Source organism: Borostomias antarcticus, assembly GCF_949987555.1.
Source record: "Borostomias antarcticus genome assembly, chromosome: 5".
Lineage (NCBI taxonomy): Eukaryota > Metazoa > Chordata > Actinopteri > Stomiiformes > Stomiidae > Borostomias > Borostomias antarcticus.
The window spans coordinates 34,672,882-34,689,318 of NC_140238.1; the positions used below are offsets into that span (position 1 = coordinate 34,672,882).

The window sequence follows — 16,437 nt, forward strand, 5'->3', positions numbered from 1 at the left end:
TGCAACAATAATGATCCGACTTGTATTAGTTTACATAACTTTATCACTTTCACAGAGCATCACAGACCAAACAATGCTACTGCATCCAGATTTTTTGCAAACCTTCACGGCTGGGTTTACTACACGTTACGGTCTCAAGCCTCATAACACTGGATGGACGGATATAGTCACATACTAGATCCACACAGTCACTGGGAACCATCGCCAGTGAACTCATTAAAATGCATGTACATGTATTACACACTGCTGGACTGCAAACTACCATGCTATAGTTACTGTAATTATACTGACAGTATAATTTGGAAAAACATCAGTTTTGAATGTACAGGAAGTTTTCAAGATCTTACTCAAATATCAGTGATTTAATTTAGATGTACCAAGTTATTCATCAATTGAGAATAACAATACTTGATTCTGTTTAAATAACAGTTTTTCAGCCAATACAACCTTTATCTAGGGAGTAGCTAACATGCATTAGAGCAATGCAAGCAATATTAGAGAAGAAGCAGTTGGAGGCATTTGGGCGAACATTAAGCATGAACAGATGGCACACGTGACTGTAATGGTTAGGATATGAGATGTTTTTAAGATGAGGTTGAATGCAGTATTACCCATACCTGTAGATTTTGTACATTGCTCCTACTTTTCCTACTGCCTCTTTCAAGTCATTATCAACCTCTGGCCCATAGAGTTAGACCCATAAGCTATAACAGAAACAACACAACAGACAGGAACTCAGGATTAAAAAATCTAAAATAAAAAAAACTTGAGTATACACAATTTAAATTATTTCCAGTTAACATCTGCCTGTAAGGATAATCTGTTTTGGATTGGATGGGCCTGCGCATTGGGCAGCCTGAGAGGACAGCACAAGATTACTGTGATGTCACTGATGAACCTCTCAAGCTGAGATTTACTTTCCAGGTCGGCCTTTCCCTGCTCAGATCTGAGAAAACACGGGCTAGTAAATAAACTAGCAAACTCTGACCTTAGTCACAGTGAAGGCCTACTGTCCATCTCAGCACCTTCGTCTATAGATGTATTCAAGGAAATATCATGCTATTGTCACTGTAATTATTAGACATTTACAGAACTACATAAAATCATCCAGCATATATTAATGACAAACCAAGGTGGTTAAAAAAAAGCACAGGTGCAGTAATGTCATGGAAATGGTATTTTTATGGACGTATGAAATTTCACATGAGAACTGGGAATTTGCCATACCACTGTATGCACAAACACCCACTTTATTCACTTACAAAATGTAGTACAATAATATGGACAGAGCATTACTGACAGCTCTAGCGAAAATCACTGAACAGAGTGACAATCTAAAACTCTGACAGGATTGTTAAAAGATAGTAACATACATATCCATCCTGACCATTCTCAAACTAGCAAACCAGAAGCCTAAATAAACAACTCTGCCGAGTTTGTCAACACAAATGTGATAGTCATTTACTTTACTGACATTTAGAGATGTATAGTATACATTATTCAGAATGTAAGACAGGCAAGAGAAAATTAAAACAATTCTCAAACAATATCTTGTTTTAATTATCTCAAGACAGACAAAACTGTCATAGTCCTCAATATCAACATATTAAAATGACAAAATATTTCAAATAATTCCAAAAAAATAAAAAATAAAATACTGACCCCGCATATGCTGATATTATTAAATCTGCCTCTCGGCAAGTTCACAGATGATTTTGATATCAGAAGTAAAGTGACCAATTTCACCACCACTCCCCAAGTGAGGCCTCCACCTGCCTCTCCACTCTGCATACGTTTCAATTCAAAGCTATTCCTTCATTAACACTGTGCAAGATGTACCGTGTCCCTCACTACTAGTCCTTCCTTCTGGAAGTTTATAGCTTTGAGCACATCTAGCGCCATGTGATTAAACGGCACAAAAACACACCTGATTTTTACGCACCAAACCCATCTCACACCAAGAGACAAGCGTTTCTTCCACTCACTTTTTCATGTTCTTTTGTCATACTGTCATTAACGTTTCAAGTCGCGGATAACAAAAGGTGGAGACGAGCAGTAGCAGCGACAACAATGTAATCCTTCGTTTACTGATGAAAAGAAAAAAAAGGTTTTATTATATTTTGGAGAGGAGAGTGGAACTTGGGAGTGTCACCTGCTCAACCAAGCGCTCAAGCTGCAGCCTGGATACATGAGATACTAGCCCCTCATAGACCCAAGCACTGACTAGCCCCTCATAGACCCAAGCACTGACTAGCCCCTCATAGACCCAAGCACTGACTAGCCCCTCATAGACCCAAGCACTGACTAGCCCCTCATAGACCCAAGCACTGACTAGCCCTTCATAGACCCAAGCACTGACTAGCCCCTCATAGACCCAAGCACTGACTAGCCCTTCATAGACCCAAGCACTGACTAGCCCCTCATAGGACCAAGCGCCGCTCTATAATTGCATATCGTTTGACACATGGGACGCTGTACTCCGACACAAATAGAATTAGACGTTGTTTTCCAAATGACATTGTGTACAATGAGCAATACCATTGGTCAAATGGTCACCAGCGAATTAACGCAAAAATGGAAACCAACTACACTTCTTTCACCTTTTCGCCCTGCAAAACGTCACATTTGATGTGCCGTCTTCTTTCATGGGAGTTAATTTTATTATATGCGAGCAAATCGTGCTTGGTATGCAAGGACCTTCAGAGCGCAACATGTACCGTCTAGCCCTACGTCTTCCTTCAGAACTGTTTACTGCCTCTAATAGGCCCAAGTCTCTACATCACAACTTCCTGTTCTACAGTAAGGATGTGAATCTGGAAATATACAGAAAGTGCAGGGTGAACAAATTAATGTTAAAATGAGGCTACTGTAAGAATAGGTCTTAATGAAGCACAAAACACAGCACAAAATTGAGAAAATGTCTGTCACTACCACCAGAAGGAACTGAGCATGTGTGTGCATATACATGTCTCTGTAGCATACATCCGTCGGTGGTTAGCATATACGCTTGTATGTGTAGATGTAGCCCTTGCAATTGGGGCAGGTGTGCGTCACATCCTTCAGGTCATCAATCAGACAGGGAATCAAGCAGCAGCCAAGATCACACCTGTAGTTAAGAAAAGAGATGAGCATGAATAGCTTGAATCACAAAAACAAAAATCTACATGAAAACATGTACTGTACAAAGCCCTTAATGGGTGAGGACCCCTAACCCTAACCCTAACCCTAACCCTAACCCTAACCCCGCTACATGGCAACTCCTTCTACTAAGAACCTGGGATCATCCACGGCTGCTTTACTAGAAGTTCCCAGCAACAGTCAGAAGAAGATTGGGAGCGCAGCCGTTACCAATTATGCCCCAAAGCTATGGAATACAATACATATTGATACAGTATCAGGGAAGCCAGCTTGCTAAATACTGTACTTTTAAAAGGAAGCTAAAAACGTATATTTTCACTTTAGCTTTTAACTAGCTCCTTTTGTACTTACGGGCAGACCCTGCTGCCCGGTTGACCCCAGGTTGACCCTACTGCCCGGTTGACCCCAGGTTGACCCTGCTGCCCGGTTGACCCTGCTGCTAGGTTGACCCCAGGTTGACCCTGCTGCCCGGTTGACCCTGCTGCTAGGTTGACCCCAGGTTGACCCTGCTGCCCGGTTGACCCTGCTGCCAGGTTGACCCTGCTGCTAGGTTGACCCTGCTGCCCGGTTGACCCTGCTGCCCGGTTGACCCCAGGTTGACCCTGCTGCCAGGTTGACCCTGCTGCCCGGTTGACCCCAGGTTGACCCCAGGTTGACCCTGCTGCCCGGTTGACCCCAGGTTGACCCTGCTGCCCGGTTGACCCTGCTGCCCGGTTGACCCTGCTGCTAGGTTGACCCCAGGTTGACCCCAGGTTGACCCCAGGTTGACCCTGCTGCCCGGTTGACCCCAGGTTGACCCTGCTGCCCGGTTGACCCCAGGTTGACCCTGCTGCTAGGTTGACCCTGCTGCCCGGTTGACCCCAGGTTGACCCCAGGTTGACCCTGCTGCTAGGTTGACCCTGCTGCCCGGTTGACCCCAGGTTGACCCTGCTGCCCGGTGGCCAAGCGGTTAAGGCTTATTATATAACGGGTAGGTTTGAGCAAGCTCTCTGATTGGTACACGGCAGTTGACCAATCAGTTTGCAGTAGTGATTTTTTGTTTGGGGGGGAGAACGTTGGCTTTGTTACAATGAGGAGTCAAATCATCTTAAGATAGATATCAGCTTTATTTGCTCTTTAACATTTCTATGCATGTAAAACAAAATAATATTCGGTTCTCATTCACCATTAGGAAAAAAAATATTTTCTTAACCTTAATCCTGTTGTAAGCTATTACATATAAACTGTGGTGTGATTTTAACCATATAAACTGAGTTACACCAAAACAAATACATGAATGCGCAGAGCCCTGTGCTATGAGCACCATTTCTAGTCTAGTCTATTTCTATGTGAAGCTCCATGCAGCTCAATCTCTTCTGGAAAGCACTTTGTGCTCCATTTATATTTATTTGTATGAAAGGTGCTATACAAATAAAGTATTATTATTAATATGTATTGTTATTTTTATTATTATTATTAGTAGTAGTAGTAGTAGTAGTAGTAGTAGTAGTATTGCTATTATTATGTAGTCTGTTTTTCTTCTACTTCACATGACCCTGGTGTTGTTAGTGGCATGTTGCTGTGAGCGTAATCCTCTTACCCCACGAAGAAGCAGAAGAGGCAGAAGAGCGTGTTCATGAGGCCCACGTCGTGGGAGATGCGGGTGACGATGGCCTGCTGGCAGTGTGGACACACCGTCTGCACGGGCGAGGACTGGAACATCTCCCCATGCAGGACGGTGACGGTGGTGGCAGCCCCTGGAGGAGCCAGGACGGTGGCCGTCTGTCCTCCATACTGACCGAAAGGACCGGGCCCAGGGCCAAAGTGGCCGGGCATCGGGTGGGCAAAGTGACCAGGCGGGGGCGGGTAGAAACCTCCTGTAGCCGGACAGAGAAAACCTTTTACCAGCGTGCAACTATGTGCAAGTGGACCGAACTGTTACTAGTGCTAACATAACTATCATAAACGTTGTCATTGTTTAATAAGATATCATTGTACAGCAGCGGTAGTGTGCTATTTTGGACATTTAGCCATATTTCTGATATGTCTAACATCAGTCTGAAATATAAAGAACATAATTTCACTGATTGCTCAAGTATTGAGCAAGATTGAGATTTTTGTCCGACTCAAATGTCTATACTATGGAAGTGGCCGGGGCACTTAACTAGGGTTAGGGTTAAGGTTAGGGTTAGGGTTAACCCTAACCCTATGGAAGTGGCCGGGGCACTTAACTGTGTAGCTTTTTCTGAGACAGGAAGATCATGGTTTAATATTCTCAGTATGCCGACCTGATAAATGTAGGCTATTTGCGTATGTTGAAACAACAGCTACATTTGGACAGGAACTATTTCTCGACCGCACTACGTCCCTACGTGTTACACTCTTCTAACCTGAGTGCTCCATAGGTCAGACTTGCGGGTTTGTGGAGAGGATTTACTAGCGGTAGCGTGATGTGGAACTCCATAGTGATCGCATCCTGCAGTTTTATTCCATGTTTGTTACTAATAAAACATACAATTTTTTTAACATTACTGTACTGTTTGTTGAATTGAACACACTACACACAAAGCTTGTTTTGGGGTGCCTCAGGCTTGCATTCAGCAAGTTATGTTATAATGATACAATAATGCTTAGAATAAGAAGAATGCCTAGAATATTGCCATCAGGATTATCAGTCTGTGTTGTCCAGAGAACAGTTTGAGAAAGGTTACGGCAGGTCACAACATTTCAAAGGCGTCTACAGCCTATTTGAAGCTATATTTTCTCCGGTGGGGTAGAGGTAGGGCTATTTATCCCAAACTATGCAACTTGGCAGAACTCGTCTGTGTCCATGGCCCAAGGGGGAGGGGCTCTGGGAGCACTGTGCTGTGATGCATCGCCGTGTTGTAGGTGTGATCAACTCCGTAGGGTTATGGGTATCCCTCCATTAGGCTAGCCTACTCAATGTTTACTATATGTTGTAACCTTGCCATTTGGGCCAGACATATAACTTATAAGCTATTTGTGTTAGGACACTCAAGTGCAAAGAAGAGTTCAGTTGTGGTAGATGGGTTGTCTTACTACTGTCTAAAAATCATAGCCTGCTCAAATAATTTGGACAAGAACTGAACAATAATTTTTTATGTAGTTTAGTCGCATACTAGCCTACTCAACACTGCTTTACAGACAGTAACACACCCCCAAAGTTTAAAAACCATACCTGTCCCTAAAACATTTTGTTCCCTCGCCAGTCAACTTTGGCTCACTGGGCAACAATTGCTGTCCATAATCGCTTAAACGTTAGGAGTCAAATGCCATTGGAAACCTAATGTGCACAGCTCATGTACAACAGGGATGTTTTCAACCAGCCGCAACTAGACATTTTTCAAACAACAAATAGGCTGCTTGCTGTTACCGTCACATTCGCTTTCGGACTTCTGTTCCACTCCTTTTTGCCATTTATTCGCCAGGAGAAAACATGAACATTTTGGTAACCGAGCAGTGGAGTTGAATCTACACGGTTCTCAAGACATGTTCCCAAACCCTTGTATAACCAGGGTCCCCTCTCTAATTGTGTTTTACATGTTTGGCCTCTTCACTGTAGTAGGCAATAACAGAATTGAGTTCATGCACTGAGGTCCCTCTGGCCTGGGCCTCCGTTTCCAATTTATTTGGGGAACGTGGGAAAAACATCTAAAACTATCCAGTTTATTAGCGATGGAAAGTCTATGTCTTCAGTTGCGCACGCTGATTCGGTGTCCATGGATACATCCATGTTTTCAAGGGCATTCCGTAGCTTTGGCCTTCTGTTCTACTTTTTGCCTCAGCAGCAGGTTCAGGTTGATCGCCAGCCTCGGCTTCTCTTGCCTATCATCCATCTCCATCATCCATCTCTATCACCCATCATCCATCTCTATCATCCATCTCCATCATCCATCTCCATCACCCATCTCCATCATCCATCTCCATCATCCATATCCATCATCCATCTCCATCATCCATATCCATCATCCATCTCTATCATCCATCTCCATCATCCATCTCCATCATCCATATCCATCATCCATCTCTATCATCCATCATCCATCATCCATCATCCATCATCCATCATCCATCTCCATCATCCATATCCATCATCCATCTCCATCATCCATCTCCATCATCCATCATCCATCTCCATCATCCATCTCTATCATCCATCATCCATCATCCATCTCCATCATCCATATCCATCATCCATCTCTATTATCCATCTCCATCATCCATCTCTATCATCCATCTCCATCATCCATCTCCATCATCCATCTCCATCATCCATCTCCATCATCCATCATCCATCTCCATCATCCATCATCCATCTCTATCACCCATCTCCATCATCCATCTCCATCATCCATATCCATCATCCATCTCCATCATCCATCATCCATCTCCATCATCCATCTCCATCATCCATCTCTTGGAGTCAACCCCCTGTGTATGACAGGCTCAAATATGTAGCCAGTGCCATCATATTCAAAATCAAGTTCTTCATCATCATAATAATAATGATCCATTATCCACAAATAGCCTATGTTTCTTCAGCTCAATAAACGTAGAATGCGCTCACCTAGCTAGGTAGATTTCTAAATAGCCGGGACTACTTACCCCTCCCCCGAACCCCTCTGCGGGAGCGGTGAAAGTGAGGCTGGAGCGATGCTCATATCCAAGCCTTGCCAAGCACGTAAATACGACAGATTGTGATACATTTTACAGGACAGCATACTGAGACTGGTAAGATTACACACTGAGCTTCCTGATAGGTTTTCTTAAGTTTTTCAACGCGTATTAACTTGCCCTGGCCACTTCCATTGTAAAGAAATTTGAGTCGGGAGGAAATCGATCTAGCTCAATACTTGAGGGATCAGTGAAATTATGGTCTGTATGTTTCAGATTGATGTTAGACATATCAGAAATGAGGCTAGATGTCCACAATAGCACACTACCCCTTTAAAACATGTGTCCATATCTGCATCTTCCATCCTTTTCAGCCCCCCGCTAAGCAGTCAACTAAGCATACCTTGTGGTGATGGCATGGGCATGGGCATGGGCCCCTCTCCTGGGACATGTGGAGGCAGAAAGCCAGGCTGTGGAGTGGCCTCATAGGGCGGAGGGCCATAGTCTGGAGGGAGGGGCTGTCCCTGGGGAGGACCTGGAGTTACAGGAGCTGCACCTAAAAGACAAGTACATTCAGCACCAATACACAGTCCAAGACAACATCAACACTTTGTCACAATTAGGCCAATCAATCCATTATTCTACAGCCAAGTATGGTTTACTGATAGGGTTAGGGTTAGGGTTAACCCTAACCCTATGGTTTACTGATAAACAAGTAAGATGCACCAAAGAAGCATGTTTGAGAGCTCACCACCAGTTCAGCCACTAGAATTTAGGTTTTCATTGAGCTTCAAAGCTCTAGTTTATTACTAAGCAACAATGTCCTTTAAAGCAGATTTGCATGTTTGTTTTCAGTTGGGCTACACACATAGTAACAAATCAAAATGCTAAAAACAACAGTTTGTGATAAATAGGCTCTGCACATTGTTCTGGTCACAACAGGGCTTTGTTCTGGGTGAGAATCTAGCTGGGCTGGATCTAGCTGGGCTGAATCCAGCTGGGCTGAATCTAGCTGGGCTGAATCTAGCTGGGCTGAATCTAGCTGGGCTGGATCTAGCTGGGCTGGATCTAGCTGGGCTGAATCTAGCTGGGCTGGATCTAGCTGGGCTGAATCTAGCTGGGCTGGATCTAGCTGGGCTGAATCTAGCTGGGCTGAATCTAGCTGGGCTGAATCTAGCTGGGCTGGAGGGAGGCTCAATCAAAGAAAGGGAGTTGTTCACAGATTAAAAGACAACTTTCAAGGTTTCCTTAATGACATGTCCTCTTGGACTCTATACAATCAGCCACACAAGGGTTGATTAGTAAGGCATTTAGAGGACACAGTGTCCAATAAAGCTTAATTCAAACATTCAAATTATTTGTATTAGTTCCTTCATGCCTATTGTTTAGAACTGTAATAGAATAATATTATAATAAAGCGTTATTTGTATAGCACCCTTTCATACAAATAAATGCAGCTCAAAGTGCTTTACAACAGAGAATTTACATGCACAGAGTACTTCACATAAAAATAGACTATAGCTACCAAAAAGCAGTTAAGCCTTTTCTCAGGTTGAATATAATAACAAACTAATATGAATTACTTGAAGCCTTATTCCACAGAATAGAGTAGTTGGAGGAAAGCTTGTACCCGAGGCTACAGGTTGTCCATTCTTCTCCTGAATAAGAGGAGCACTGGGGCCCCCAGGGTAGGGAGGAGGGGGGTCGCTGGACATGCTGGCCGGATCTCTGGATGGGGGCCTGGAGAAGGAGCTCCAAATCACCACTGGCCTTGTACTCACTCAGCCACACTGAGAAAAGCACAAACCGGCCTAACAGTTCAATAACCCATACGACACAATGTGATAAAGCTGCCTCTGGTTTGGGTCAGCAGTATAGATGCGTCTGCGTTATCAGACCTTGCAGGCTCACCAAGGAAATATTTGGCAGAAGCAAAATGCATTGGAATACTAATATTTAAACTAAATCAAGCTACTCTTAAGGCCATCGCCCCCATTTACCAAAATATAGAATGGTAGCAACTTCAGGGTGATTGGAAAGGACTTTACCTGCTAATGACAACTGTCAGGTTCCACCTAAAGAGCCTGTTTTTCTGCCAGTCCAACAGCCTACAAACAAGGAAAAGATAAGATAACACAGTTGCATTTCTATAGCCTCTTGTCTTTCATTTAACAACCCAACAGCTCTAGACATACAACAGCTGGTGTGATGCAAATCATATCGTTCAACTTTGAATAACCACCAGTAAAGCTTTCAATGAATGGACATTACACATAGGCTCAGTCATCTAATAAGTCCCAGCGTCTATACTAGGCTTACTGGCCAACTGACTTGAGTGGAGGAAAATATTCTAGACTCGACTCGAATATTAGAGAATCCTCAGTCTGAATGGAGGTGATCAAAACGGTCTACTCCCATGAATCTAATCTCCAACTGCTCATTGCACTTCAAACTTTATGCACACTACTCTAGCCTTCTAACGTTATGTCGTATTGCATCGTTGTTATTACTATTATAGCTATCGTTGTAGTAGTATCCTGTAATTCGTTACTGTTTTATATTGTGTTATTATGCTATCTAAATCTCAATGGAGAAATATAAATGATCTGCTTAACGTTAGCTGTCTAATTTAGTTATCTATGAAGTTCTTCCACCTGTGCTACTGTAGGATGCGGAAGAGAGGGTGATGGGGAAATGAGAGGGTGATGGGGAAATGAGAGGGTGATGGTGAAATGAGAGGGTGATGGGGAAATGAGAGGGTGATGGTACTAGCTGTGGGTTAGGGTTAGGGTTAGGGGTACTAGCTGTGGGTTAGGGTTAGGGGTACTAGCTGTGGGTTAGGGTTAGGGTTAGCTGCCAGCTGGAGAGCTATATTTACACAGATGATCCGCTAAATCTCTCCTTCAAAAATAACATTCACTTTACGTAATGACTGAGCCTAATTAGAGCAGTAGTCTGCAGGTAACCTAGTTCAGGCTCACTATCCAAGGCTGCATGCTATAGATCGCTAGCTAGTTAGCTTGCTAGCTTCGTTATGCTTAACAGTCTTTGCGGGAATGGGTTGGGAAACTGAAACCGCAACTAAATACAACTAACTAACTAAATACAACTAACTAACTAAATACAACTAACTAACTAAATACAACTCAGTAAACGCGTGGATATGATATAAAGCTGAGTTATCTGGACTAATGATCATGTATTCAGGTTAGCTGGACTAATGATCATGTATTCAGGTTATCTGGACTAATGATCATGTATTCAGGTTATCTGGACTAATGATCATGTATTCAGGCCTGCTGGTCTAATGATCCTGTATTCAGGTTATCTGGACTAATGATCATGTATTCAGGTTAGCAGGACTAATGATCATGTATTCAGGCCTGCTGTCACGACCAGCATCTCCACACGACTGCCCCAAATGGGTTGCTGTTTCTGCAGCCTAGTCCAGCTCTGCTAGTCAGGTACTAGCTAGCCCAGGGCTGGTAGTCAGGTACTAGCTAGCCCAGGGCTGGTAGTCAGGTACTAGCTAGCCCAGGGCTGGTAGTCAGGTACTAGCTAGCCCAGGGCTGGTAGTCAGGTACTAGCTAGCCCAGGGCTGGTAGTCAGGTACTAGCTAGCCCAGGGCTGGTAGTCAGGTACTAGCTAGCCCAGGGCTGGATTAGTCGTTTCATTATACCGTTAGATAGCTGGTGGGACTTCAGCCAAACTGGGCCCTGTTTTGCTTTCAAACTCGCTGGCTAGCGAACAGGAACAGCAGCAAAGCCATTGAACCCTGCTAGCTAGCTAGCCTGCTCACGGTAACGTTACAGCTGTGTTGACACACTCTGGCTGGCTAGCTAGCGGGGACACTTTACCTGATTGTGATGCTCCTTTCCCGCATACAAGGAATAATATTCCGCTAATTTCCCAATCGTTACCGGAGGAGGCCGTGTGATTGTAGCTAGCAGGTTAGCAGGTTAGCTTCAGGGTTAGGGTTAGCTTCTATCAGGCTAGCTCAGGTTTAAACATCCAACCGTCCTGCGCGAGGGATCATGACGTATGGTTAGTTGACAGGTGGGCGGAGCTTGTGACCATTACGCTTTAAAGCGGAGCTTTCTACTATATTATACCTCCATGGCTTTCTACTATATTATACCTCCATGGCTTTCTACTATATTATACCTCCATGGCTTTCTACTATATTATACCTCCATGGCTTTCTACTATATTATACCTCCATGGCTTTCTACTATATTATACCTCCATGGCTTTCTACTATATTATACCTCCATGGCTTTCTACTATATTATACCTCCATGGCTTTCTACTATATTATACCTCCATGGCTTTCTACTATATTATACCTCCATGGCTTTCTACTATATTATACCTCCATGGCTTTCTACTATATTATACCTCCATGGCTTTCTACTATATTATACCTCCATGGCTTTCTACAACCTAATCCATTTAGCAAATTAATTCAAAATTGTTGAAATTGCTGGCTGTCGTGAACAATTAAATATTAAATGTATCACCACAAAGCAGTCGGCTGTAGGCTAAAATTGTGATATATCTTTCATCTCTCATGACAGATACAATCACTAGTGAAATATGACATATTAAGAATTCCCCTAATAATCTAGGGTTATAATAAGTACCTTGTCTATCATCTGTCAAGTATGACGGAATAGTTGAACTGATCTTCTGTTCTTGACCATTGTCATGGTGTGGTTTGTGTTTACACGAACTAGAAAAAGTAAAGGTACTCTTGTTATGTCAGATTAGCTTCAACGTGCTAGAGTTAGATATATATTTCCTATTACTTGGGAGAAGTGACATATTTAAGACCACAAACAAAATCTATCTATCTATGGTTCTAATCTCGTATGTAACACTATTGCTGCCATAGCCTCAATCAGCTCTTAATTGCATGGAAGAGAACAGTATCTTGCCTATATATGATTTATTCAGCCTCTTTCATAAACCATATACAGTTGGAACATATACTTCTAAAGATGCAGATTGAAGTATGTCTCAAATAATCACTAGATGGTGCTGTCCCCTCTACAATCAGTGGTGTACCTCTTATTAATCGTTTTGTCTTTCAAGTCTCTACATTCAGAAAAGACAATCAACTCATTTTTACCCACGACCAACCTTATGATTGGTCATTACTTAACTTTCCATTAATTTCAAATGAATGAGGTTGCCATAGTTTTAAGTACATGCTTAATTTGTCTGAATCCATGGTCAGGTAGACCGATAATACACGTTCCACAGGTATAATTACAGCAGATGGATGTTACCCAGCCCCCCAGTGCTAGTATACTAGCCTACTACATGTTACCCAGCCCCCCAGTGCTAGTATACTAGCCTACTACATGTTACCCAGCCCCCCAGTGCTAGTATACTAGCCTACTACATGTTACCCAGCCCCCCAGTGCTAGTATACTAGCCTACTACATGTTACCCAGCCCCCCAGTGCTAGTATACTAGCCTGCTACATGTTACCCAGCCCCCCAGTGCTAGTATACTAGCCTGCTACATGTTACCCAGCCCCCCAGTGCTAGTATACTAGCCTGCTACATGCCCAGCCCCCCAGTGCTAGTATACTAGCCTACTACATGCCCAGCCCCCCAGTGCTAGTATACTAGCCTGCTACATGTTACCCAGCCCCCCAGTGCTAGTATACTAGCCTACTACATGTTACCCAGCCCCCCCAGTGCTAGTATACTAGCCTACTACATGTTACCCACCCCCCCCCCCCCCAGTGCTAGTATACTAGCCTACTACATGTTACCCAGCCCCCCAGTGCTAGTATACTAGTCTACTACATGTTACCCAGCCCCCCAGTGCTAGTATACTAGTCTACTACATGTTACCCAGCCCCCCCAGTGCTAGTATACTAGCCTACTACATCAGATGGCAAAGAAAGATAGATTGTTTGAGCAGACAAGGAGTAAAGGGGGTAGCTACTGATGTGTGTTATGGCTGAAATAGCATGAGTGTTATGACTGAAAGGGAGTGTTGTCTGTCCTCCACAAGGGAATCACAAGAGGAAATAGCTAACCCTCTCTGTACCTGGAGCTCTGTTTGTTTGACTAACACTGCATTCCTGTAGTGGCTGTTCTGAGATCAGTGGCTGTGATCAGTGGCCTGGGAGATGAGAGCCGCTGCAGTGATGCAGCAAAGCTGCTGTTATATAACAGTGAGGATGTGGAGCACAGAGGAGGGGGCTGAGGGGTGAGGAGGGCTGGGGGGTGAGGATGAGGAGGGCTGGGGAGTGAGGATGAGGAGGGCTGGGGGATGAGGAGGGCTGGGGGGTGAGGATGAGGTGGGCTGGGGGGTGAGGATGAGGTGGGCTGGGGGGTGAGGATGAGGAGGGCTGGGGAGTGAGGATGAGGAGGGCTGGGGGGTGAGGAGGAGTGAGGAGGGCTGGGGAGTGAGGAGGGCTGGGGGGTGAGGAGGAGGGCTGGGGGGTGAGGAGGAGGGCTGGGGGGTGAGGAGGAGTGAGGAGGGCTGGGGGGTGAGGATGAGGAGGGCTGGGGAGTGAGGATGAGGAGGGCTGGGGAGTGAGGATGAAGAGGGCTGGGGGGTGAGGATGAGGAGAGCAGAGGAGGGGCTCCCCCCAACACTGTTAACAGCCCTGCTCCTCACATCTCAGAGAAACATGCGATAGCGACTAGCAACCATCTTAGGTGTTGTGGTTCTATTTCTACATTTACAGGTCAGCACGCAGGGGCACACTTCAGAAGCTGGATGTCCTCTACCACTCCTCCATTCGGTTTGCCGGTTTGGGGTTAGGTGTCTTGCTCAAGGACACCTTGACATGTGGACAGTCGGAGCTGGGATTCGAACCGCTGACCCTTCGATCATTGAACGACCCGCTCTACCAACTGAGCTACAGCCGCCCCCTCAACACCCTTCAACACACACCACTGCACACTTTACTCCTCTGTCAATTGGCCATCCCTGCACACCCATCGTAATACCCACTGGCACATGCTCATTTACAAAACCCTCCTTGGTCTGTCCCCTCCCTACCTATGTCACTTGCTACAAATCTCATCAGCTGCCTACAACACCCGGTGGGCTCACCACGTTCTCCTGAAAGCCCCCAAAACAAACACTGTAATAGGTAAGTCATCATTCAGGGCTGCTGCAGCCAATGACTGGAACAACTTACAAAAAACACTTAAACTGGACACTTTTATTTCCAAATCAGCCTTTAAGGTCTCCGTCACGGACATCCTCATGGACACATGTAACTGTTTCTCGTCTCACTAATTTCTCACTGCTAGCTGTTACTGTCTTGCCTGTGTCCATATTCACCTGGGTCAGTCTTTGTTTTGGTTGTGGTTGTTGTTGTTGTAAATAATCATTGTATCTTGTGCGTTTAACATGTTTGACCCCTTTGACCCCCCATGCTGCTGCTACTGCACTGCTTGTTTTACCTGCCTGTCTTAATGTTCTGTGCTGTGCCTGATGTGTGATGTATATAACCTGTCAGTCTTAATGCTTGTGCTTTACTACTCCTGTCCTGTTCTGTGTTGTGCCTGGTGTGTGATGTATGGAACCTGCCTGTCTGTGTTGTGCTTGATATGTTTAGTTTATTTTAGTTTAGTTTATTTAGATCAGGACAGTGCATATTGATGAACGTGTACACACTTGGCCTAAGTGTTCCACCCTGACGTTAGTGCACTGCCTCAACAAGACATTTCCTATTCAAAATTGATGCCCTGACTGCAGCACTGGTGCACACGCCCCCCCCCCCCCCCCCCCCGGGTCCACTCCCCCCCGCTCCCAGCGCCGAGTACAACTCCTCCTTTCACCCCCTCTCCTCCTCCTCCTCCTCCTTCTTCTCCTCCTTCTCCTTCATGTCCTCCTTCTCCTCCTCCTCCTCCTCCTCCTCCTCCTCCTCCTCCTCCTCCTCCTCCTCCTCCTCCTCCTCCTCATCTCCAGTTACAGACTCCTCTCCTCTCTGCTAGACCTCCTCCTGCCTCATCTAATATCTTTCTTCCCTCAGTGGAGAAGAACAAACAGTGCTCTACATAGCTCTCCTTTGATGTCGAACGCTCTAACCCTACTAACCCTATTTTACGGCAAATGTGTGTGTGTGTGTGTGTGTGTGTGTGTGTGTGTGTGTGTGTGTGTGTGTGTGTGTGTGCAGACACCAGTGGCATGTTAGCAGTTTCACATCAAAAACATTGATTCTCATAATCTTGTTCCTTCCTGTCACTTATCTTGAGAATACATAATATTCATAACACTTCAGCTAAACAGTGACCCTGACTGATACACATGAAGTATTAAATCAAGCAAAAATTCCAGTAAATTAAATTGATTCTCTTTTTGCATTTATTTCCATCACATTTTTGGAGTCAGTCAGGAATCAGTCAAGAAAGCACTAACTATTTCTGCTAGATTCATAGTCATAGGTTAGGAAAAATGGAAGTACAGTATGGATGTCCTCTGTAGTGAGTTGGAGTGTGAGGATGAACAGAAAAGGCAGATTCCAGTCTTGTGTTTCTGGGGCTCTGCTAGCCTGACCAACATGACAGCCCTGTATTCATCACGCCCTACGAATACAGAAACACATGAGGTGACTAGAACAGGAACGGGGAGTCGACTGAGAAGAGGCTTCTGGTGAAACAAGGCTAGGCCACCCTTCATTATGTTGGAGAGGAAAGGAGAGAGGGG

The 16,437-nt window shown here is 44.6% G+C and overlaps 1 protein-coding gene across 1 annotated transcript; it reads right to left on the reverse strand.

The window, feature by feature from the left end:
- Positions 1-117: 117 nt before the first annotated feature.
- On the reverse strand, positions 118-11,753 carry cdip1 (cell death-inducing p53 target 1). The gene is made up of 6 exons (XM_084438296.1): positions 11,610-11,753; positions 9,801-9,860; positions 9,383-9,542; positions 8,156-8,308; positions 4,718-4,994; positions 118-3,106 (listed from the first exon to the last, which is right to left on the reverse strand). Exons 3-6 carry the CDS (start codon positions 9,465-9,467, stop codon positions 2,995-2,997), a joined length of 627 nt encoding a protein of 208 aa, XP_084294422.1. The 5' UTR covers positions 9,468-9,542; positions 9,801-9,860; positions 11,610-11,753; the 3' UTR covers positions 118-2,994.
- Positions 11,754-16,437: the final 4,684 nt, after the last annotated feature.

Bases quoted from the DNA above. Each gene is read 5' to 3' on its own strand.
- cdip1 (XM_084438296.1), bottom strand. From the start codon at position 9,467: ATGTCCAGCGACCCCCCTCCTCCCTACCCTGGGGGCCCCAGTGCTCCT. The intron at 8,309-9,382 runs GTACAAGCTTTC...CTTGTCTTTTAG, and splicing joins TGGACAACCTGTAGCCTCGG to GTGCAGCTCCTGTAACTCCA. The intron at 3,107-4,717 runs GTAAGAGGATTA...TCTTAACTACAG, and splicing joins CTCTTCTGCTTCTTCGTGGG to GTGTGATCTTGGCTGCTGCT.